This window comes from Megascapheus bottae, chromosome 25 (genome assembly GCF_031878675.1).
Source record: "Megascapheus bottae isolate mThoBot1 chromosome 25, mThoBot2.hap1, whole genome shotgun sequence".
Taxonomy (NCBI): domain Eukaryota; kingdom Metazoa; phylum Chordata; class Mammalia; order Rodentia; family Geomyidae; genus Megascapheus; species Megascapheus bottae.
The window spans coordinates 13386577-13412020 of record NC_143533.1 but is presented as its reverse complement, the minus strand read 5'-3'; the positions used below and the strand labels follow the sequence as shown (position 1 = coordinate 13412020).

The 25444-nt window shown below is 38.6% G+C and overlaps 1 protein-coding gene across 1 annotated transcript in view; it reads right to left on the bottom strand.

Annotated features, from left to right (window-relative positions):
- Adam10 (ADAM metallopeptidase domain 10) overlaps positions 1–25444 on the bottom strand; it is an 88187-nt gene that overhangs the window by 15965 nt on the left and 46778 nt on the right. Inside the window, exons 5-8 of the mRNA XM_090358318.1 lie at positions 11800–11900; positions 10312–10461; positions 9850–9942; positions 2966–3149 (exon numbers count right to left, since the gene is read on the bottom strand). Of these exons, the coding sequence (XP_090214444.1) occupies positions 2966–3149; positions 9850–9942; positions 10312–10461; positions 11800–11900 (528 nt within the window). The remainder of the gene's footprint in view (positions 1–2965; positions 3150–9849; positions 9943–10311; positions 10462–11799; positions 11901–25444) is intronic.

Sequence of the window (25444 nt, the reverse complement as noted above, 5' to 3'; positions counted from 1 at the left end):
ACAGAGACAGAGACAGACAGAAACAGAGACCAATTACCTCTGAAAATTAACTCCAAAGGGGTAGGGATGTGGCTCAAGTGAGAAAAGTGTGTCTAAACACCACCAGACCCTCAGTTCACACCCAAACTATTCCTCCAAAAACAGAGGAGTTGAAGAGAAAATGAGAAGAAAATACAGAAAATAAATTTGGAAAAACATTAGTCTGGATTAATCAGTATTTCGTGTACCATTTATATAATTCTTCAGCTGTTCTAAAACCTTTTTGTTTTTTTTTAGTAAATTCTACCCTATAACAGTCTCAAACTCATACTTCTGCTTATATTAAACATATGAAGTCATTTTATAGCTACTGGTTGACTATAAAGAACACTGAGCTTACTATTACTTTAACAGTGCTTTCACATGTAAAAACCATTCTAAGAGCCAGGCCTATAATCCTAGCTTCTTAAGAGGCTGAGATTTGAGAATAGAAGTTTGCAGCCAGCCCAAGTAGGAAAGTCCCTGGGACTCTTATTTCCAATAAACTATTAAAAAACAACCAGAAGTGGCACTGTGGCTCAAGTAGTAGAGCACTGTTTTGAGCACAAAGAGGCCAGACCCAGAGTTCAAGCCCCAAGACTTAGAAACAACAACAACAAACAAAAGTTGTAAGATACCGAAAACCAGCAGAATAACCACAAACTAGGTAGGTAGTCAATGGGATTACAACTTTACAATCAATACACTGAGGAAACTATACTTTCTTTTTAAAGTCTCCCTTTTTAAAGCACAGAACTTTCCTCCCTCCCGCCTCAGTCCCTGGTATACCTGCTATGCTCTCTGTGAACTTTTTTTAAAAGGACTTTAAGAAGTTCTTCAGTTTACATCGACATTTAAAAGGTTTCTAGGCTGGGTGAAGTGGCTTACACCTGTAATCCTAGCTACTCAGGGGACTGAGATCTGAGGATCATGGTTCAAAGCCAGCCTGGGTACTAAAGTCCATGAGACTCTTATCTCCAATTAACCAAAAAAACCAGAAGTGGCGCTGTAGCTCAAAGGTAGTGCAGTAGCCTTGAGCTGAAGAGCTCAGGGACAGTGTCCACGCCCAGAGTTCAAGCCCCATGACCGACCAAAAAAAAAAGGTTTCTAGGTTGAGGATGTAGCTCTGAAGTAGGAAGCTTGCCTAGGATGCTTGATCCCCAGCAGTAGCCAGACAGACAGACAGACAGACAAACAGCAGACAGACAAATTTTTCCTGTTTGACATTTGAAAAGATACAATCAAATGGATTACAATACTCTGAAAACAGTTCAAATTAGCTACCTGTACACAAAACTATAACCATATTATTAAACCACTTGAAGAAAATGTTCTATATTAAATCCCTGATAAAGCTTCCAATGCCAGATAGCTCTAAACAGAACTATAAGAATAAGCTAATGCTACAACACCACTGTTGCCTTGCTCCTATTAAATACATGAGAATTCCTGGCAGCAAATATAAGTGGGAATTATTGCTATGAGATGATTTAGAAGCTGGAATTGTTTTGCAGGAAAGAAAATTGAAAGACTGAGCCATCGGCGGATCTAATGGAACAAATCTTTATGGTGCTTTACAATTACTACCTTTTCTCCAGACAACCGAACAGAGAGGAAAATACTCAATGATTAGGAATATTTAATATATTTTTTTAACCTAAAGGAAAGTCCTAAGGACCTCTAGGAGCCAGCAATGTCCAAAGACATTCAAGGAAGGAGCAAGTATGAGTATCTATGAGTATCTATTGCACATGGACTAGTTACAACCCACTTTTATGATTCAAGCAAATAGTACATTAATCCCCCTGCTTTGGTTAGGACTCACATAATTGTCCAGTGGACTGCCACGCATTTGTTGTTGTTTTTGTTGCCAGTCGTGGAGCTTGAACTCAAGCCTGAGCACTGTCCTTAGGCTCTCTCAGGACTAGTGCTCTACCATCTGAACCACAGCACCAATTCTGGCTTTTTCTATATATATAGTACCAATTAATAGAACCCGGGTCTTTGTGCATGCTAGGCAAGCACTCTACCACTAGGCCAAACTCCTGGTCCATTGTCAGTCTTGAATTAAGCACAGAATACTCCACAATACAAGGTTGGGTTTTCTTTCCTGTTTTTTTGTAAACAGAATACACACACACACACACACACACACACACACACACACACACACACACATTTAAATGACAAACACTTTTCTGTATTTTTAAGGTCTAGCAAATTTAAGGGAAGCTATCTATAAATCTGACTGCACTCTAAAAATGTCTTTGTAACTTATACATTGCTTAACTTACTAAATAACTTTTTTGTGAGTAGTGTTTACATTAAAGTTTCATATTTGCTACAGACTTACAGCATATGTACCTTAAATTATACAAGACAAAACTAAAATACTGTATCTAATTCTATAACTTATAGTTAATGTTTTTGCAAGTTTTTTTACTTAGTTTTAAATATTGCCAGAAACTCAGTAAGTAAGGATATATCATATCTAGCTACACTAAAACTCAAGGTCAGTAATTTTTGTTGGTGCTGATACTGGGGCTTGAACTCAGGGCCTGGGCACTGCTCCTTACTTAACTTTTCTGTTGTCTACCATTTGAGCAACAATTCCATTCTAGCTTTTTGGTGGTTAACTGGAGATAAGAGTTTCATGAACTTTACTGTCCAGGCTGGCTTCAAACCATGATCCTCAGATCTCAATCCCTTGAGTGGCTAGGATGACAGATGTGAGCTACCAGCACCCAACTGTAATTGAAATATAAGATTTTACCATATAGTCATCACTGAAAAATACAATGAAGATAAAAATGAAAAGAGTAATATAGATTAAGGCATAATGGAGGCATATGTACTCCCTTTATTTATCTCCTATATTTTATCAATTTCAGACTTCTCTGAAAACAGTTGTTTACTTCCAGTATGAGGATAAGACATAGGTAAGTACCTGAAGGTGCTCCAACCCAAGCCAGACCGAGGACACCATCATCAAAATCTCGGTCTGTGAAGACATAGGCTAAGCAGTAGTCATCATGGTTCTGCTCAGAATTCAATTCCAGAAACTTCTCCACACCAATATTTGGGAAACGGAATGGATTTGTGGGGTCCTTTTCATCAGCTGTTGTATTGATCTAAAACCCAAAACAGTTATTAAATAAGTAATAAATGTCAGCAAAATCTTAGTGATAAGCACCTGCATATTCCTACTGCCCACATCCCTTAGCTGATCAGCCAAGCCAGTGAGTGAGTGAGTGAGTGAGTGAGAAAAATGACAAAAGGGGGCTGGGAATTTGGCCTAGTGGTTAAAGTGCTTGCCTAGCATGCACGAAGACCCGGGTTCAATTCCTTGGTACCACATATCTAGAAAAAGCCGGAAGTGGTGCTGAGGCTCAAGTGGTAGAGTTCTAGCCTTGAGAAAGTCCAAGGACAGTGCTCAGACAGTGCTCAGGCCCTGAGCTCAAGCCCAGGACTGGCAAAAAAAAAAAAAAAAAGAAAGAAAAATGACAAAAGTAAAAGAGAAGTGGGGCTGTGGCTCAAGGTAGGATGGTAGCCTTGAGCTGAAGAACTCAGGGACAATGCCCAGGCCCAGAGTTCAAACCCCACGACTGACAAAACAAAACAAAACAAACACAAACAAGCAGATCAAAAAAAAAAAAGTAAAAGAGAAAGGCAGTGCAGAGGAATAGAAATTAAAGATATTGGGCTGGGAGTTTAGCCAGTGGTAGAGTGCTTGCCTAGCATGGGTAAAGACCCGGGTTCCATTCCTCTGCACCACATACATAGAAAAGCTGTGGCTCAAGTGGTAGAGCTGTAGCCTTGAGGAGAGCCTAAGAACAGTGCTCAGACCCTGAGTTTAGTCCCTAGGACTGGCAAAAAAAAACAAACAAACATGAAGATAGCCGGGCACGGTAGCTGATACCTATAATCATAGTTACTCAGGAGGCTGAGAGCTGAGGATCTCAGTTCAAAGCCAGCCCTGGCGCTAAAGAATGAAAGAACAATTAATCACTAGAAAATGGGAAGTAGGGCTGTGGCTCAGAAGTAGGGTGGTAGCCTTGAGCTAAAAGAGCTCAGGGACAGTGCCCAGGCCCAGAGTTCAAGGCCTATGACCCACCAAAAAAAAAACTGAAGACATTGGGTTTGGTGCATGGCTCAAGCAAGCATAAAACTGAGGTCAAACCCTAGGACTACAAATTTAAAAAAAAAAAGAAGAAGAAAGAAAGAAAAAGAAGGAAAGGAAAAAAAAAAGTTGAACGTCAAATTTCCAAGCAAGTATTTACTAGATGCCTAAACAAGGAAGACTTGGAAAGAAGGAATAGGTTTTGCTTTCAAAAACTCTAATAAACAAATTCAGTCATCTGTGTGTCTGTTAGTGTTAGCCTCCTACAGATGGTGCCACATATCGATATATAAAACCCTACTAGGTACCAGTGGCTCACATCTGTGATCCTAGTTACTCAGAAGGCTGAGATCTGAGGATTGCAGTTCAAAGATAGCCAGGTAGGAAAGTCCATGGACAGCACCCAGGGTCTGAGTTCAAGCCCCACAAGTGGCACAAAACAAAATTTTAAAAAAAGATAGAAAACACTATATCTTAGCTAATCACTATAACATGAAATAGGTATCAATACTAAGACTGTCAGTTCAGCAGATGAGTCATTTTCTTGGTTCTCCTTTCCTAGTGTCAGAAGAATGAGTTAAGCCCAGCTAATTTACTCTCCCTTCTTCCCCCTAACTTTCTTTTTTTCTTTTTTGTCAGTCCTGGAGCTTGAACTCAGGGACTGGGCACTGTCCTTGGGTTTTCTCAAGGCTATTTCCTCTACCATTTGAGCCGCAGCACCACTTCTGGCTTTTTATGTGTTTATGGTACTGAGAATCGAACTCAGAACTTCATACATGCTAGAAAAGCACTCTACCACTAGGTCACATTCCCAGCCTCTTTCTACGTGTGTGTGTGTGGGGGGGGGGTCATTGGCTTGAACTTGGCCTGGGCACTGTCCCTGAGCTCTTCAGCTCAAGGCTACCACTTCCTGTTTTCTAGAGGTTAATTGGAGATAAGAGTCTCAGGTTCTTTTGTGCTTGGGCTTGCTTTGAGCCTTGATCCAGCCTCCTGAGTAGCTAGGATTACAGGTGAGAGCCACCATGCCTGGCTCCTTCTTTCTACTTTCAATTCATATCTTTTACAAAGTTACTACAGATTCTTTCATTGGATATTTAGATAACATTATCCTTGTGTCAATTCTTCCTTCATGATATGAAGAACAGTCTAATGCCAAACTTCTACTGAAAAAAGCTTTCATTTATTAATGTCTTCTTGCTTCCAGGCACCCTGCTTGTCCTAGGCAGTCTCAGACAGTCTGACCTTCCGCAGGTAGTCAGTGAATTACACATAAGACTTGATAGAGATTTTAAAGGACAGCTATGAAAGAAAATGTTCTTCTAGAAGCAAACTTCAGTCTACATGAAAAGATGCTGGTAATAAAGAGATGATATGGTTGATAATGAGAACTACAGGTTGTTTTTATGATCTTTGCCCTCAAGTAAAACCTAGAGGCACAGAAGCAAGAAGGTAAGAACGCAGCTGAAAGCATCTGTCCAAGGACAGACTTCAGAAAAATCTGGCTTATCCAGCAAGATGTGGAGACAATGAGTTTAAGTAAAATTTACTTAATTTAACAATTAAGTAAAAACATTTAGAGACAGTCATTTAATGTAAAGAGAAGAAGGGGAAAGGGTGGAGGGCTGGGGAGGTAAAGAAATGGGAGAAGAGGGAATATTCTGATTCTTGAAACACTGGCTATAATAATTGTATCTAACTTTTAGTTACCTATATTAAAAATGACTGGTCCATATATAAATAATACTGGTAGAATACAAATTTTGCATTATTTAACAAGTCATAATCTTCAGCAGATGAGATTTAAAGTGAAGTTTTAATCTCAATTAAGGTCTGAAAACAACCAGCTGTCACATTATTAATATTCCAGAATTTTCTTGTAATGCAAAGCATTTCGCAAAAAAGCTTCACCAAAACTGTTTCAGATGTTCTCTACTTTTTATACATTTTGTCCACTATATGGCAATATTTAAACTATGTGACACTTGCACTTGCTCTTTTAAGGGTTTATCGTCTCTCAAAATACATAAAAACAAATGAGGATGGTTAAGCCTCATAATGCAAATCTACAAACCATATTTCACCAAAGCCAGTCCAGCTTAAGACTTAACTATAATTCTGTCAGCTATGTTTCTTATACAGTATATACAATAAATCTTTTCTGCTATGTATTTTTTATCCAGTCAACCATGTTTTAAGAAAAATATTAAGTAGAAATACAAGGAAACCCTGTGGCAAAAGTAAAAAACAAAATTTTTGTGTAAGGATGATGTTTGACATTTTAAAATCCTGTTGTGTGCCTAGTTAACAAACACAGATTTTTTAAAATTGTTATTATAAAGGTGATACTACCAATCCTAGGATTAGCTTTGAAAGCTCTCTACAGCTTTCAGGAAGACTTCAGATCATCATTGAACTTTTTAGTTTGACAGAAAGCAGCTACAAAAATGATATCCTTGACATATACTTCAGTTAGCTTAAGACAGAAAGATAACTCAGCAATTTCCTAGAAACGCCTGTGTTTTCATAGAAAAATATTACTTTAAGATGCAAATAATTTTGTTGAAAAATTGTGAGACTGGAGAGCAGCAGTCCTATAGACAATAAGCACCTAAGACACAGTTTACATTTATAACATGTTTCTGGATGAAAAGTAAACAAAATTAAACAGACATATCTGCTTCTGGTAAAAGTGGGTTTTGTTTGTTTGCCAGTCCTGGAGCTTGAATGCAGGGCCTGAGCACTGTCTTTGGGCTTTCTCAAGGCCAGAGCTCTACCACTTGAGCCATAGCATCACTTGCAGCCTTTTCTATGTATGTGGTACCAAGGAATCAAACTTGGGTCTTTGTGCATGCTAGGCAAGCACTCTACCACTAGGTCAAACTCGAGGCCCCAAAAGTTTTTGCTTTTTTTTTTTTAAACCTGCTTTTTTTTGTTGTTAGTCCATTGTGGGACTTGAACTCTAGGCCTGGGTGTTGTCTCTGAGCTCTTCAGCTCAAGGAAACTTCTTGAGCCACAGTGCCACTTCTAGTTTTCTGGTGATTAATTGGAGATAAGAGTTTCATGGGCTTTGTAATGCCCAGAATGGCTTTGAACTGTAATCCTCAGATCTCAGCCTCCTGAGTTTACAGGATTACAGGTGTGAGCTACCATGCCCAGCTAACCTGCTGTTTTTGTATTATGTAAAAATAAAAGGAATGATCACTAACCAAAAAACAAAAGCAAAAACAGTTAAGTATTATAACAGAATATTTTATTGGCATGTACAGTGTTTATAATATTAATCACTGTATGCAGTATTTGTGTGATCCAAATAATTCTGACAATTACTGTGGAATAAAGGTTCTGGTCAGGCTCAGAGATATAAGCCTGTAGTCCCAGTTACTTTGAAGACAGGGTCAGGAAGACTGAGAAACCCTGTATCAAAACTACAGATATCATGTAAATATTTGCAAAGCCAGGTGTGGTGGCTCACACTTGTAATCCTAGCTTCTCAGGAGGCTGAGATCCGAGGAATGCGATTCAAAGCCATGACTGACACCCCCCCAAAAAAGAAGAAATTGCAAAACTTGCTACTGCTATCATTGTATTAGTATTAGAATGCATCTTTCACTAACTTTTATGACAGATTTTATATTGCAGCCATCTGACTACCCTATAAATGCTATGGTTTCATTAAACTACTTATAAATACCATAGCTTATTAAACTATTGCTCACTTATTTATTTATTTATTTTTTTGGTGGGACATGGGGCTTGAACTCTGCCTGGGCACTGTCCCTGAGCTCTTCAGCTCAAGGCTACTAACCTACCCTTAATCTAAGCCCACTTCCCATTTTCTAGAGGTGAACTGGAGATAAGAGTCTCAGGTCCTTTTGTGCCTGGGTTGGCTTTGAACCTTGATCCACAGATCTCAGCTTCCTGAGTAGCTAGGATTACGATTACAGGATTACAGGTATGAGCCACCGCCCTGCTACTATTGCTCACTCCTAAAAAAATAAATAAAGGTGGGGCTGGGAGCATAGCCTAGAGGTAGAATGTTCACCTAGTATGCACAAAGTCCTAGGTTCAATTCCTCGGTACCACATATGCAGAAAAACCCAGAAGTGGTGCTGTGGCTCAAGTGGCAGGGCACCAGCCTTGAGCAAAAAGTGTCCAAGGACAGTGCCCAGGCCCTGAGTTCAAGCACCAGGACTGGCAAAAAATTAAAAATAAATAAATGTGATATAAAGAAGAGTTATAGTTGGATAAGTCGGATAATGAGTATATTTCTTTTTGGATAATATCATCCCTTCCCTCACTCTCAAATTCAGAGATAGATAGATAGATAGATAGATAGATAGATAGATAGATAAAAATCTATACACATAGATATGTAGATATAGATATATATTTCAAAACACTTTGAAATAAGCCCAATTTTTTCCAGTGCGATTTTAGTATTTATAACAGTGAACCAGTGGCCCATTAGCTCTAGATCAATAGGATTTTATTTTTTGTTTTTGTAGTTTGTTGGAATTTCAAGCAATGTCAATAATAAAAAAAAGAAAAAAGATTCCACAGTCAAATTAATTTAGAAAGATATGGCTTTCTTTCCTGAAAGACTTCTCAAAACTTGAAAGCTGTGAATTCTCAAGATTCTAGTAACTTCTAGTTTCACTGAAACCCTGTGGCATTTCCCTCCCCAGTGACACACCCTGGGACATGCACTGTGCAGTGTTGCACAAGTGAAGCTTAAACCTCTGGGGAGGAACTAACAATACCTACTGCATCAAGAAGTTACCAGGGGCAGGGTAAGCCGCCTTAATGATGTGTTTGCCAGATAAAAAGCTGGTATATAGGCTAGGAGTGTGGCCTAGTGGTAGAGTGCTTACCTAAAGTGCTGTCCCTAAGCTCTTCAGCTCAAAACTACTGCCCTACCCCTTGAGCCACAGCACCACTTTCAGCTTTAAGTCTTAAATCAGAAATCCACATCTCCTGTATGTGCATGTATATGTGTGTGTGTGTGCACGCGTGCGTGCACATGCACACGTGCTCGCACCAGAAGTAAAGAAAAACAGAAACAGGGCTGGGAATGTGGCTTAGTGGTAGAGGACTTTCCTAGCATGCATGAAGCCTTGGGTTTGATTCCTCAGTATCATACAAACAGAAAAAGCCAGAACTGATACTGTGGCTCAAGTGATAGAGTGCCAGCCTTGAACAAAAAGAAGCTTAGGGAGGCCAGTAGCGCAGCTTAGTGGTAGAATGCTTACCCTAGCAATGCATGAAGCTCTGAGTTTTATTACTCGGTACCACATACTCAGAAAAAGCTGGAAGTAGTGCTGTGGCTCAAGTGGCAAAGCACTAGCCTTGAGCAAAAAGTGTCCAAGGACAGTGCCCAGGCTCTGAGTTCAAGCCCCAGGACTTGCAAAAAAAAAAAAAGCAACAACAACAACAAAAAACAGAGAAAAGAAAAACAGAGCAGCAGACATAATTTAAATAAATCAGCAATAGATACAACTGAAATTAAAAACCAGTACTTATCTCTTTGTAACCATTCATCCTTATTGTTTTACTTGTTTCACTGCTGTTTTTTAAATATACTTTCATTGTTACTATGAAGGAGGGGTTATAATCCCCTAAATCAGGTAATGAGTATAATTCTTCTTGAACAATATCACCTCTTCTTTCACTTTCCCCAGAATAAATGTTTTTATACTACTAAAGTTTCTTACTCTTATGCGTTTCACCATGAAACTGATGTTCCGAATCCCAGAGAAGTCTGTGGTCTGATAAATTGTATCAATCGCTTTCACGTGACTGGATATCTATCAATTTAAAGAGAGAGAGAGAATAAAATTTCAGAGGTAATGTTGAAATAGAAAAAAGAACACAAATTAAACTGTACTGCTTTCACAAGAGCTTCACACAAAAGATGAAACAAACTGCAAAGCTAAATTCCAATATCTTGAGCTCCTTCAGGAAATCCCTTTCTTAGCACTTGTTTTGAAGGAGAGTAAAATATCTATCCTAACTGGTCTTTCCCTTGTATCGCACTTAGCTTACCTAATGGGCCACATCACAACTGAAAACACTCTTTTCTTCCAAGAGATATGCATTAACTTTAGTCAAGGGAAAATGTACATATAATAAAAAACAACATGAGAACTTCTAAAATAGTGTGCAGTAGTAAATACCTGAGCAATCACAGCTTCTCGTGTTCCATAATACTTAAAGAAGAGATGATCAGTCTGAATATAAAGCTGACAAGTGTTCCTCTCAGCTAAAGTTGTACGTTTTTTCCTCAGGAGCTCCGGACCATTAGCAGCATGTTCTTCTTGAGGTGTCTATACATCAAAGAGTCATTTCTACAATTAGCAAGCATTAATACCCTAATTTTATAGTTCTGAGTACGTATATCAGGCAACTTCATATTATGGGTTGTTATGCATTACCATAAGTGTTTCTAAAGCTATTAAAAGTTCCTTATAGGGAGCCTGCAGTTTGGCCTAGTGGTAGAGTACTTGCTTATCATGCATGAAGACCCGTGTTTGATTCCTTGGTACCACATACACAGAAAAAGCCGGAAGTGGTGCTGAGGCTCAAGTGGTAGAGCTCTAGCCGCGAGAAAGCCCAAAGACAGTGTAAACAATCATCTTAGTTTCTCTCGGGATACAAGATTTTCAATGTTAAAATGATAATACTATGCATACGCCTATAATCCTAGTCCTGAGAGGAGCAGAGACCAAAGAATCTTGAGGTCAAGGTCCGCTTGGGAAAAATAGAGAGGCTCTGTCTCAAAAACAACAACATAAAAAGAAAGAATACTCAGGCAAACCCCTAATTTTAATAATTACAAATACATTTACATAAAACAATTCTGATTCAATTTGTTATGAAAAATATATTGGGGGCATTTATTTTTTGATACACCTATTTTTAATTTTGATACACACACACCTGAATTCAAATCTTAGTACCATCACTTCACTATTGGCAAGTTACGTGGTATAAGTATTTAAAAAACATAAATATTGCACCATAGTGGCATGTCTTCCAAAAATTTTAGAATATACATTATAAAATGCAAAACTCCATGTTCAAGTTCATTTCTTTTTCTTTTTCTTTTTTTTGGTTGATCATGGGGCTTGAATTCTGGATTAGGCCCTGTCTCTGAGCTCCTCAGCTCAAGGCTATCCTGCTACCCCTTGGCCTGAGTGCTGTCCCTGAGCTCGTCAGCTCAAGGCTACCACCCTACCCCTTGAGCCACTTCGGGGCCACTTCTGGTTTCCTGGCAATTAATTGGAGATAAGAGTCTCATAGACTTTTTAGTGCCCAGGCTAGCTTTGAACCACAGTCCTCAGATCTCAGCCTCCTGATAACTAGCATTACAGGCATGAACCACTGCGCCCAAATCATTCCTATTTCTTTAGTATTAAAAAAAATTTTAGTGGCCGGGAGTTTGGCCTAGTGGTACAGTGCCTGCCTAGCATGCACAAAGACCTGGATTTGATCCTTGATACCACATACATAGAAAAAAAAGCTGGAAGTGGTGCTGAGGCTCAAGTGGTAGAGCTCAAGCCTTGAGAAAGTCCAAGGACAGTGCTCAGGCCCTGAGCCAAAGCCTAGGACTGGCAAAAAAAAAAAAAAAAAAAAATCAACAAACTAGTGTTAAAAAGCCTTACCTGTGCCACTTCCTCCACTCCAGTCATTTGGTACTTTCTCATCCTTTCAAATACTGAATGGTCTGCACAGCCTCCCTGTGGACCATATTTATGGGGATAATCTAGAGTACAAAAAGAAATATTGTTACCGTGACATGTTTAGACAAAACCAACTGTTATAACTGTTATAATTAATGAATGCCATAAATACTTATTAAGTTCCTACAAAAAAATTATGATGCTAAGTGCCTTAATTTTAAAGTCCAGCAGGTCCATCTAACAACAAAAAGCATTTTTGGCCATGGAAAACAAATCATCATTCTTCATTCTCGATTTAACTTTCCCCACTTTTCTTACTTTGGATAAATGCAGCATCTTCATTTTGCAATTTACCTCATTTTGTAATTTATTACTTTCTCATCATACATTACATTTTATATTCTGCAAATATATAAAAGCTTTCTTCACTTGAACTATAGCTAGGCTAATATAATGTTAATTTTGGCTTGAATTCCTTTTATGAATACAAACTGGCCTCAAGGAAAGTGAAGAAGAAAAATGTTTCTATGAAATGGCAAAAATACACCAAGTTTAAGTGTGTAATTCAAGTGAATGCTTTGAAAAATAATAATTACCATTTGTTTTCTCTTCACAGCGATTAAACTTATCCTTTAAATTGGTTCTGTTCCCAACTAACTGTTCAATTTTTTAAATTTAATTTTATTGTCAAGGTGATGTACAGAGGGGTTACAGTTACATACATCGGATGGTGGATACATTTCTTGTTGGACATTGTTATCCCTCCCATATTTTTCTTCTCCCACTTTCCCTCCTCTACCCCCCTAACTGTTCAATTTAGTTAATCATTTAAATGTTTACTCTTATAATTTTAAATAGTTCATAGTTAAGGTCCTCTAAGTTCATGAATCTATTTTATAATCCAATCTATTAATCACACAGAGAACTGGCAAAATAAAATCCCATGAGAAGGAGCACTGAACAATTCTTAAGTAGTTGGTAAGTGAAACAACATACTGAAATATAAACATTCCAGTTAGTTTCTTAAGAAAATTCTGTACTTGCCGGGAATGGTGGCTCATGCCTGTAATCCTAGCTACTTGGGAGGCTGAGATTTGAGGATCTAGGCTCAAAGCCAGGCCAGGCACAAAAGAACCTAAGACTCTTATCTCTAATTAACCTCTAGAAAATGGGAAGTGGGGCTTGGCCCAAGGGTAGGACAGTAGCCTTGAATTGAAGAGCTCAGGGATAGTGCCCAGGCCGAGTTCAAGCCCAATGACAAATAAATAAATAAATAAATAAATAAATAAATAAATAAATAAATATTCAGTACTTAATATCAGTACCAGTTTAAACTATTTCACTAGAAATATTAACTACTACAATAAAAAATTTGAACAAGAAGCTGAGGTCAAGACTGTGGGAAAAAAATGTTTCTGAGAGTTCATCTGAATAGAAAAAAACTAGATATGGTATACATGCCTGTTATCCAATCTATAGTGGCAAGAATAAATAGTGGAATCACAGACAAGCAAAAAGTAAGATTCTATCTAAAAAATAACCATACCAAAAGGTCAGGAACATGGCTCAAGCATTAAAGTTCCTATCTATGCTTGTCTTCATACAAGAAGCTCTGAGTTCAAACCCAAGTACAGACAAAATAAGAAAGGGAGGGCAGGAGGGACAAAGGAAGGAAGGAAGGAAGGGAGGGAGGGAGGGAGGGAGGGAGGGAGGGAGGGAGGGAGGGAAGAAGGAAGGAAGGAAGGAAGGAAATTTGAACTATCAGATAAGTGAGGAAGTGACAGACAAACTACCATACATTGATAGAGCAGTTCTGATTTAAACTTTTTGTTTCTTATGTTGGCTGAGGGGTTTGAACTCAGGGCCTGGATGCTGTCCTGGAATTCTTTTACTCAAGACTAGAATACTACCAATTTTGACCCACAGCATCACTTCCAATTTTCTGATAGTTAATTGGAGGTAAGAGTCTCATGGGAACTTTTCTGCCCAGGCTGGCTTCAAACTTCGATCCTCAGGTCTCAGCCTCCTGGGTAGCTAGGATTATAGGCATGAGCCACCAGCACCCAGCTGATTTAAGCTTTAAATTAACTTTAATCAGAAGTCAAATATTTTACCAACTAAAGCTGGTCTTGCTGGCTCATACCTATAATCCTAATACTCAGGAGGTTTCAATCTGAGGATCACAGTTCAAAGCCAGCCCAGACACTAAAGGGCCTGAGACTCTTATCTCCAACTAATCACCAGAAAACCAGAAGTGGTGCTGTGGTTCAAGGAGTAGGGCAGTAGCCTTGAGCTGAAGAGCTCAGGAACAGTGCCCAGACCCAGAGTTCAAGCTCCACAACCAACAAAGAAAAAAAAAGTCAACTATAAAGTTCATCAATAAATGTGAAAAGAATGTCATATGTTTAAGCCACTATGCAACCCCATGTGTATACATACATATATATATACTTACATATATATGTATACCTACATATGTGTACGTGTATACACACACACACACACACAAAATGATTTGGCAAAGTTCATCAAAGGCAAAGGCAGAAAAAAGTATATACTGATTTGGCTAAGTTCATCAAAGTTCATCAAAAAAACATGTGAAGTGGTATCAAGTTTTGAGAAGTAATGCACCCATTGCCTGACAAATGTAACTGTAACCCCTCTATACATTATCCTGACAATAAAATACAATAAAAAACAAAGTCGAAGTTGTGAAGGCAGACAACTACACACACACACACACACACACACACACACACACACACACAGATCAACTATTGGTTATTAGAGGGAAGGCCCATTCAGACCAAAGAGATACAGTGATAGCCACTAATATACCAAGTGATTTAGCATCACTATTAAGACAACCTGCTATTACACACTTCCTGGTATGACACAGTAAAAATGTCCCAGTTCACCTATACACTATTCCTGCCAAGTATGTCAGCTGAATCTAATCATGAGTAAATACTCAGACAGAGAATTGGGGCATTCTAGGAGTCACTGGTTTGGCTATTCATTTCTGGCTGTTTTTAAAATATTACTGATCAAGTAAATTGTTTTAAAACTTCAAATTTCAGCAATGGAGTTCACCACTATCTTTTCTGCTTAACAATGAGTTAACACGAGAGCCTTAGCTCTACCAGTGCTATCACCTTGTTTGCCATCTCTCACCAGTCTTCCTCTTCCTTATTGAATCTAAATTCCATACTTGACCACTATTTTTATTATCATAATGACTGCATTCATCATCAAATCCTCTGTCTTCTAACTTAACTCCTCATACTCAACCAAATCTTGTTTAAATTCAACTCCTTGCCTCCACTTCTAGAGAAAAGCTGGCAATTATGACTATTATCACTCAGAAGTCATGACCTAGAACCTGAAGCAGTTCCTCATGCCCCTGGGACTGACATCTCTTCTGGATCCACTCCCAACTCACTTGCCTAGGTAATACAAGTCAGTCCTCACTTTGTCACAGGAACATAGGCCAGAAAACTGATTCTGAAAGCTTTTGAAACTATGCAAAGTGATCTCAATGACAAATGGAAGAAAATAAAATTGTTTTATGATTCTAAAACCTTTAAAAAATGTTATAAGCTTTTAGTTAATAAAACTCTATTGTTAACACTATGGCTATTAAAACAATTAAGCTATTAAAATGCAGAAAGTATGGTTATTACCATATAGAGAAAGAAAACCATTTATTAAACACACTATAATTTAAAAATTAACATCAAGATTAGTGTTTAAACAGAATTCGAATTTTATTTCTTTGTAAATTGCATTTTGTGTATCACAATTTCTTTTGAAAGCTTGATATGCAGGGTAAAATTAAATTCCCAAAGCAACAAAGCACTATTTATTATATGTTTCAAGTTCTGCCAGCACAAAACTCTCTTAAGAGAAAAAAAAGGTCAAGTATAAAATATTTCCCATATACTTCCCCCAAACTTCTAAAAGAGCCCATTTTCCTAGTCACCATATAACTATAAAAAACAGACAATGACATTTTCTCTCTAGAATTACTGACAATATAATCCCATTTCTAGAAAAAGCCTTTGTTCAACTAATGAATAAGCCCTCATTGAGATGCAAAATCATAGGATGCACTGTGGTTCCCTGAAAAGGCCAAACAGCATATTCTTTCACAAAGAATGAGTCATGGGGGTAGAATACCCAGCCTGTTCAAGACAAAGATCAGCTGTGGATCTATGGCCTTTCTTCCAGTTCCTCTGCATGTAAAACTCTTGCTTTTGTTTTGTTGTAAAAAACACAAATATAGATAATACATATACTGTGATACTACCTCAAACAGGAAATTGCTCTAGTTAACTCTCAAACATCCAATCCACCAAAGGAAAACACTGAAAGTTCAGATACTCTGCTCAACACTGAATACTAGACACACTTCCTATCACCTCACTGCTCCGGGGAGGGCATCCCTCATCTGCAAGACTGGCAGAACTTGACTCAAGACTTGATTATAACTAATGGTCAAAGGTGGTTGTAATCTCTTCAACAACACTCTGTGAATCAACTCATCCAATCAAACATTAGTTGAAATTAAACTAGAATGACTCTATAGGCAGCTAATGCATAGCAATTACTTGGTTAATACATTAGGAGGGAATCATGAGGTGGAGTCTTTACCTAGGAAAACTCATATTAATTCCCAAAATTGTGGGAGAAAAAATAACAAGGACTAAGGATAAAAGAAGGAATAGGCTTCCTGCCCCCAAAAGATGAAGAGTTTGGAGGGGCAGGAAGGCCACCAAGTGGTTCTTTCTCTTCTAACCCCAGTGGACCAGGTGTCCCTTTCTCCCCATTACCCACTCCAACCCCCAGGTATAGTATCTGCTTTGGGAAGGCAGGGAGCACAGCAAGAGTGGCATAGTGAGTCAGAAAAGGGAAGGAAGGTTAAGGACAGGCCCCTGCCTTTTTTTGGGGTTGGTCATGGGCCTTGAACTCTGGGCCTGGGTGCTATCCCTGAGCTCTTCAGCTCAAAGCTACCACCCTACCCCTTAAGCCACAGCACCACTTCTGGTTTTGTAGTGGTTAACTGAAGATAAAAGTCCCACGGTGTTCACTGCCAGGCTGGCTCTGAACCACGATCTTCAGATTTCAGCCCCCTTAGTAGCTAGGATTACAGGGATGAGCCACCGCGCCCGGTCCAAGGACAGCCCCCTTTAATCACTAATACAACACTGCTCTCCCAGGAAACACAGCAGGAGCTGGACCAGGCCTGCCATTCCTCACTCCTAATTTTCTAAGAAAAGGTTGGTGCAGGGAACCAAAGGGATCATGGGAGTCAAATCGACACAGGAAATTTATAAACAGAATTATCAGAGGCTGAAATCCCACATCCCACTAGTAACCACTGTATCAGTGGACTCCAAAGTCTTGTACTGATTAGGCTCTCAAATGTCAATGAAGAAATAAATCAATCATTAAATCTGTTATGGAGTAGATGCATACCTTAAACACCCATGTGTAAAAGGCCTGGTTGATCATCTATAAAGTTACAGGAAGATGGTAGTACTTCTAGGAGCCTAGTAGAAGGAAGTTAGGTCGTTGAGGCCCAGGCCTCTTGCCTCCCCTTGTCTTTTGCTTTCCAATCATAACATGAATAGGTCTCCTCTGAACTCCCATCTGTGATGTACTGTGCGAACACATATCCAAAGCAATAGGTCCAATAGGCCGTGGTCTGAAATCCTCAAAACCATGAGCCAGAAATCAACCTTTTCACCTTGTAAGTTGATTATGGCCAACTATTTCGTCACAGTGACAGAAATCTAACACAAAACCTGTAAAACTTATAACTGAAACATATAATGAACACAGATTTATATGTATTCAACTTGTACTGTAAATCTATCCACAGCAGTAAATGGGTGGCTCCCAGACATCCCAGGAAGATGTCAATTTGTTTCTTCTTTTCTAAAATTCCCAAGCTGTAGCAAGTAAGAGAAAATGTTGTTGCAGAGAAATAGCTCCCATCCTCACAGATTCTTTTCTGTGGCAGCTCAAAGTCTATCAGTTATCTTCAAGGTTCCAACCAAATGCCACCTCCACTGAGAAGACTCCTTAATCTCTGTAAGATAGTCTCCAATGCTTTAATGACATTTGTGTTACTTTTTTTTTATCACATGCTGGCCTAATCGTTGAGAACTGGCCCTCAGATGTTCTTTACAAGTCTTAATCACCCCAGCGCATTCACAGGTAATAAATATTGGCTGAAATTCATTTTTTCAACCAGAAATATCATTTCTATACCTCTTTTTAAAAGGTCATCCATTACTCAATGACCTATAAAATGCTGGGTCTAATAACTTCCTTTTAGCCTTTATTCCAGTTGTAATAGGTAAGCATTTATCTACCACTTTAAATTGTTTCTACATTTTGGAAAATGTAGTCTAAATCTCTAACTACTTTTCAGATCCAGTATTACAAAGCACACAATTCAAAATTAAGGTCTAAGGGCAGGGTTTGAAGCAGCTTAGTGGCAGAGTGCTTGCGTAGCCAAAGACAGGTCCTGAGTTTAATCACCAACACTGAAGAAAAAAAAAATCCTGAATACATACAAATTTCTTCACTGAATATGTATCTTATACATACAATTGTTTGTATCTTATACAAACAATATAGGTACAAAAATAAATGTCACAGAACAGGTACACTCAAAAGAGCTTATGGTCCAGTGTCAGAATCACACTGAAGTTTAACCCTCTGGTAATCCATTAAGGCACTTCTGTAAGCATCCACATTGCATTAAACAATGGATTTTATCTAGCCAGGTTTCTTCCATGCCTCTTCTCAAAGGTCAACCATGTGGCCAAAAAGACATGCAAACTGCTGCATTCAAAACACACTGAACACAAAGGTACAATGCTTATGTGCCTCTGATCATATAAAATAATATACAGAGAACATGAACTAAAAACAGCAAAAATCCACAGTGAGAACTCATCAATACAAGCCCAGCAATAGAGTGCCCAGAACTGAGAAGTCAGAAAATTGGAGAGATTACACCCATGTTTCATTGTGAAGGATCATGAGTTTGGTGAAGGGTATAAACACAAGTACCATAAGAATGAACATTACTTCTGAATGACTAGAATCGAACACTTTTATAATAAAGTAGATCACACAACATTAAAAGCAATTCTTCAAATGGATGGTTGGGGGAGCACAGACATTCTTAAGCCTTCTAATTAGTATAAACATCAATCATTGAACTATGTTATAATAATGCAGAAAACTAGCCTTTACCTCCAATTCTCCCTACTTACCTCTAAATAATGTTTTGTTCTATAATCATTCATAAAACTTGGATCTGAACTATAAATTTGCTCTATTTTTTAGAAGTGAATTTGATTACTCTATTAAGGCAATATGATGCAAACTTTAAAAAATCTTAGCTTTTCCCTAAACTTATTATTTGTTTAATCCAAATCCATTTAATTACAATTATTATTACTGAGTCCTTCACTTTCATCAACCTTTAAACTATGCTAGGGGCTGGACATGTGGCTCAGTGTTAAACTATATGCTTAGCACATCCAAAGCCCTACATTTATCTCCAGCACAGGATAAAAACAAAAACAGGAACACTCAAAACACTATTCTCTCCTCTGAATACAACAGAAAAAGACAAAAGCAACAAAACAAAACAAACAATAAACCATGGGAGTGGAAGCTAGGAGGCAGAGGCCCTTGTCATAACATACCTCACACACTGATCTAAACCTCTTTAAACTGCAGTTTTCATCATCCTTAAACTACAGGGTATTGAATTCTAGTGCAATCCTAAAATTATTGAATCTGTTATGGTCAGCACTATGCCAATCTTCTGCTTGACTGCAAACAACTCTATTTTCTATAAACAATCTGCTGACTAGGTATGATAAAGATACACTACCTTAAAATAAAATATGCTTTTTTTTTCTTTTTGAAAGAGGGAAGTACTAGGGTTGAACTTAGGGCCTTGTATTTCCTAGGCTTCCTAGGCAGTCACTCTAGTCAGGGTTTTTGATTTTGATATTTTTTTAAATAGGTCTCACTTTTTGGTCGGGCCTCTGATCCTCCCATTTATGCTTTTCAAATAGCTGGGATGATAAGCAAGTGCCACTGTACCCTGTTTTACTGGCTAAACCTAAGAATGTGACTTAGTAGTAGAGTGCTTGCCTAATACGCATGAAGCCCTCAGTATCACATAAACAGAAAAAGCTGTAAGTAGGCTATGGCTCAAGTGGTAGAGTGCTAGCCTTGAGCAAAAGAAGCCCAGAGACAGTGTCCAGGCTCTAAGGTCAAGTCCCAGAACTGGGATCGGGAGCAGTTTATTAGCTGAGATGGGATCTAGAGAGTACTTTTGTCCAGGGCTGATATCCAATCACTATCCTTCAGATCTCAACCTCCCATGCTGTGATTACAGCCATGATTTAGGTATATTCAAAATGTACCTAATCGTGACTTAAATAAAAGCTTTCAAATACATTTTTTTTTCACTACAAATCTAATACTGACCAACTAATCTATTCTTAAACACAAACACTGACTTTCAAGTACATTGAAAACCACGATTAAAATTGCATCATAGTCAGGCATGGTGGCTTATGCCTATAATCCTAGCTACTCAGGAGGCTAAGATCTAAGAATCACACAGTTCAAAACCAGCCCGGGCACTAAAAAGTCCTATTATCGCCAATTAATCACCAGAAAGCAGGAAGTGATGCTGTGGCTCAAGGGATAGAGTGGCAGCCTTGAGCTGAAGAGCTCAGAGACAATGCTCAGGCCAAGGGGTAGGACAGTAGCCTTGAGCTGAAGAGCTCAGGGACAGCACCCAGGCTCAGAGTTCTAGTCCCACAACTGAATAGATAGATAGATAGATAGATAGATAGATAGATAGATAGATAGATAGATAGATAGACAGATAAAAATGCATCATAACTACAACGTCTAGACTGTAAAGTTAAGATCCTGATTCTTTTTACTAAACACTGTAAAATACAATCATACAAAGGCAGCTCTTAGAAGAAACAGAAAATTCTCAAATATAATTTTACTTTCTAAGACATTTCTATGTTTGGTAACACTTTGTGGATTTTTTTTCTTACTTTCTCTTTTTATTTGATTTTTTTTTTGTTGTTTTCCCCAATGTACAGCCATGCTTGGCTTTAATCTTCACACTTCAACGGAGTGGTAAAGAGAATGAAGGTGAGTGCCACCAACCTGACTTCTTTTCATTTGATTTTTAAGGATCCATTATTTCTAATTAAATATCATATTTAGTGATTATCATAGCTCATAGCTTTCTCAATTTGTTTTTCTGTCCGTGAGCTGTTTAGAGAATTTAAATGTCCTAGAAATTAACTTAGTAAAAAGCAAAAGCAGCAACAAAATACCTTAAATTTTTATACTTTTGACATAGATTGTCTCTGTGTTAAGTAAGTAGCTCAAGTGTTAGAACACCTGCCAAGCAAGCATAAGGCCCTGTATTCAAGTTCCAATACTGTCAAAAAAAAAAATAAAGCTGAATAAAGAATGCAAATCAAGGGCCGGGAGTTTGGCCTAGTGGTTAAAGTGCTTGCCTAGCATGCATGAAGACCCGGGTTCGATTCCTCGGTACCACATACATAGAAAAAAGCCAGAAGTGGTGCTGAGGCTCAAGTGGTAGAGCTCTAGCCCAGGACTGGCAAAAAAAAAAAAAAAGAATGCAAATCAAATCATATAGTATAGATTATCTAATACAGTTCTATGCACTGTCAGAATTATGAACTCACAGATCGTCATCATCATCATTTTAACAATTTTGCTACTAAAGTAAGTGTCGATCAGAGTCCTCCATATCTTCACTTTCCATAGCTCATCTATAGCAGCTTGCCTAACATAATTAGTCACAACTCAATTTGCAGAAGCATATTTCCAAGCTCAAGACTGGACCTGAGTATGGCTAAATTACTTTGAAAGGCAATCTTCAAAATTCATGTTATGAATGAAATTACAATCTGGTATTGTCAGACATGAACAATGCATGCAATTATTGATGCTTTCTAATCCAATTCTTTCTTCTGGCCCATTTCACCTGACCACTCATATGTCACAGAAGAAAAAGAGCTGGAAGCTTTAGGAACTCATGACCACAACTTCAAAAGCACACTATAGAACTATTTGATTATTTTAGGTTTTCATAAATTTTGAGTAGATATCTACATAAATGAGGCCCCTGACAAGGTAGGTAAAATAAAAGTTCAACACTTACTTTTAAATACAAGGAATTAGATGCCTTCTCCCTAAAGCCCAAGGAAAAGGAAAACAGTACAGACACAGACAATAAGTGTCCATGTTACAAAGAGACACAAGTAAATTCAAGCTTAAAGGGCTCTTCTATATCACACACAGGAAAATATTTACAAACTTAATGTGAAAAAAATACACTAGTCTATTTATCCTGTAGCTTTATATGTTTAATTAAAATGTCTTAACTCAAAGATGGCGTACTTCTCTAGATGCATAGTCTGGTAAAATTAATAGGTAGTGCCCAAACAAATATCAGGGGATACTAATATAGAAAATGATTCTGAGCAATGACATTTGAACATTCTTAGATACTGTCTTTGTGGAGGTTACTTCTATAGTAGGCAGGACATTATTTTTCTCAGTTTCCTCAAAACAAGCTGTGCTGGGGATGGGGGGACAGAGTTAAGTGATATTCTTACCTTGTCATGATTTTCACACTTCTGTGTCCTAGGAGAATGTTCTTTTTACTACCTCAGTGAAGAACTGGACAAGTGTGAATTTCAGGCCACTAAGTAGATGTAGTTATCACAGCACATCAAAGCACCTGGAGAAGCTATTAAATACTTTTTGCTAAAAGCTGTGTCTGTGTTAGGGTATGACCACAAAAGTACTCCCTAAGGAGTGATTCCAAGCAATACTATTTTTAAGTTTAATAGGATCATTTTCCATGGTGATTTCATATGTTTAGGCCCATAGCTGCCAAAACAGTATTCATATAAACAAGCACATAGTATTTTAGTTGTGAGAATAAACCACTGGTGCTTCAGTAAGTTATAAAACAATAATAATACACCTTAAAGAGCACACTTCTTTAAAAAAATTGGTAATAAAAATAAAACCTCTGTTCCTACTAGACATGGTGCTATGCATCTGAAACCCCAGAATTTGGGACACTGAAGCAGGGTAGTCACCAGTAGAGAATCTGGGCTGGGCTACAGTGGACCTAGTTTTCAAAAACATGGGATGGAATAGGGGAAGAGGATCCATCACTAAGTATATTAAGGAAAGAATCTGGCCTAAAATAGCAACGGAAGCAAACGTGAGTTTAGAGGGACTAACAGATTTCAGTAAAAGCCCAGAAGTCCTTCAAGTAAGAGGCAGTGAGAATTTAATTTTTCTTCATGAGTATAGCAAAAGAGCACATAGTAAAGAACATGAGGTCAAGTGGCATGCATTTTCCAAGCCTTCTCCTTGTTAGGTCTGCCTGGGAGAAATGATTCCTTCCCTTGGCCTTCTCCTGTGCACCCTGGAAATCCCCACCCAGACTGTAACCTTGGCAACTGGCATGTCTGGAGGCAGTGGGAGGTCCCCCAGTCTGAAGTATTTCTTCATCCTCTGAGGTCATATCTGCTTCTGCTGTGGCTACACTCCTCCCCTATATAATCTCTCACATCTGGCCATAGGCCTTCTTCTTCTGCCTGACTCCATCTTGTGAGGCTAGAGGTCTGTTTTCTCTCTTTCTCTCTCTCTCCCTCTCTCAATAAACCCTCGCCTCTTAAACTGTGTGGAGTTTCCTTTCAGCAAACCTTACACTTGGTGCTGAAACCCGGGAAGTCGCTGAATCCCCTCGGTTTCTCGGAAGGTCAATCCGCCTTCTGCCCACCCCACCTCGAACTGAGAAAGGCAACTCCACGCAGTTTAAGAGGCGAGGGTTTATTGAGAGGGAGAGAGAGAAAGAGAGAAAACAGACCTCCAGCCACACAAGATGGAGTAAGGCAGAAGAAGGCCTTATGGCCAGAAGTGAAAGATTATACAGGGGAGGAGTGTAGCCACAGCTGAAGCGGATATGACCTCAGAGGATGAAGAAATACTTCAGACTGGGGGACCTCCCACTGCCTCCAGACATGACAACTGCCAAGGTTACAGTCTTGGCGGGGATTTCCAGGGTGTACAGGAGAACGCCAAGGGAAGCAATCATTTCTCCCAGGCAGACCTAACACTCCTCACCTATAAGATAGGGATAATACATGTTCCTACACTCCACAGGTATTATGAGGATGAAATTAAAAACAATTCAAGTTTAATAATGGCAGGTACATACTAAGGAACAACTATTCTAACTACTAACTATTCTAACTACTAAGGTCACTTAGAAACTTCCAATACAGACAGGTTAAGGAGCAAATTAAACTTATGTTCATGACCTAGAATGAGAACAGATAAACTACCACTTGTAGGACCAGTAAAGCCTGCTACCTACTTTTGGTTGGCATGCTTGCTAAAGTTGGCCTTTATATTATCAAACAGTTGAAAAAAATCAAAAGAATGATATTTACTATCATAAAAAAAACAAATTTAACTGTCAATAAAGTTGTACTGGAAAACAGTTGTAGTTATATTATGATTCTCTAGCCGTTTTAAACAGAATTCACATGGCTCCGAAGCCAGTGGCCCTGTACAGAGAAAGCTTACCAGTTTTGGCCTAAAATCTGGACTACAGTAACTTTACTATTCAGAAGCTAAAAGGGTAATACATGCTTTTAAAAAATCATGGTTATGGGCCAAGAGTTTAGCCTAGTGGTAGAGTGCTTGCCTAGCATACACAAAGACTGGGGTTCGATTCCTTGGTACCACATACACAGAAAAGGCTGGAAATGGCTCAAGTGGCAAAGTGCTAACCTTGAGAAAAGCCCAAGGACAGTGTTCAGGCCCTGAATTCAAGCCTCATGACTAGCAAAATAAAATAAAATACGATAAATTCATGGTTAAGCCAGGTGCCAGGGCTCATACCTGTAATCCGAGCTACTCAGGAGGCTGACATCTGAGTATCACAATTCAAAGCCCGTCCAGGTACAAAAGTCTAAAAGACTCTTGCCTCTAATTAACCACCAGAAAACTGGAAGTGGCGCTGTGGCTCAAAGTGGCAGAGCACTAGCCTTGAGCTAAGAGCTCAGGAGCAGACCCCAGGCCCAGAGAGTTCAAGCTCCATGACCAGGGGGGAAAAAAAGCCAGATGCAGTGGCTCACGCCTGTAATCATAGCTACTCAGGAGGCTGACATCTGATGATCTTGTTTCAAAGCCAGTCCAGGCACTAAAAAGTCTGTGAGACTCCAATCCCCAATTAATCACCAGAAAACCAGAAGTGGCACTGTGGCTCAAGGGGTAGGGTGGTAGTCTTGAGCTGAAGAGCTCAGAGTTCAAGTCCCATGACCAACCAAAAAAAAAAAAATCCAATCAAGGTTAAGTAGACAGATTTTTCAGATAATTTTTCAAAATTAAGCAACTAAGCCTGGGCAGAATAGTACATACTTATTATTCCAGCTATTGAGGAGACTGACACAGGAAGGTCTGTCTAGGTAACATATGAAAACTAGGTCTTAAAAAAGAA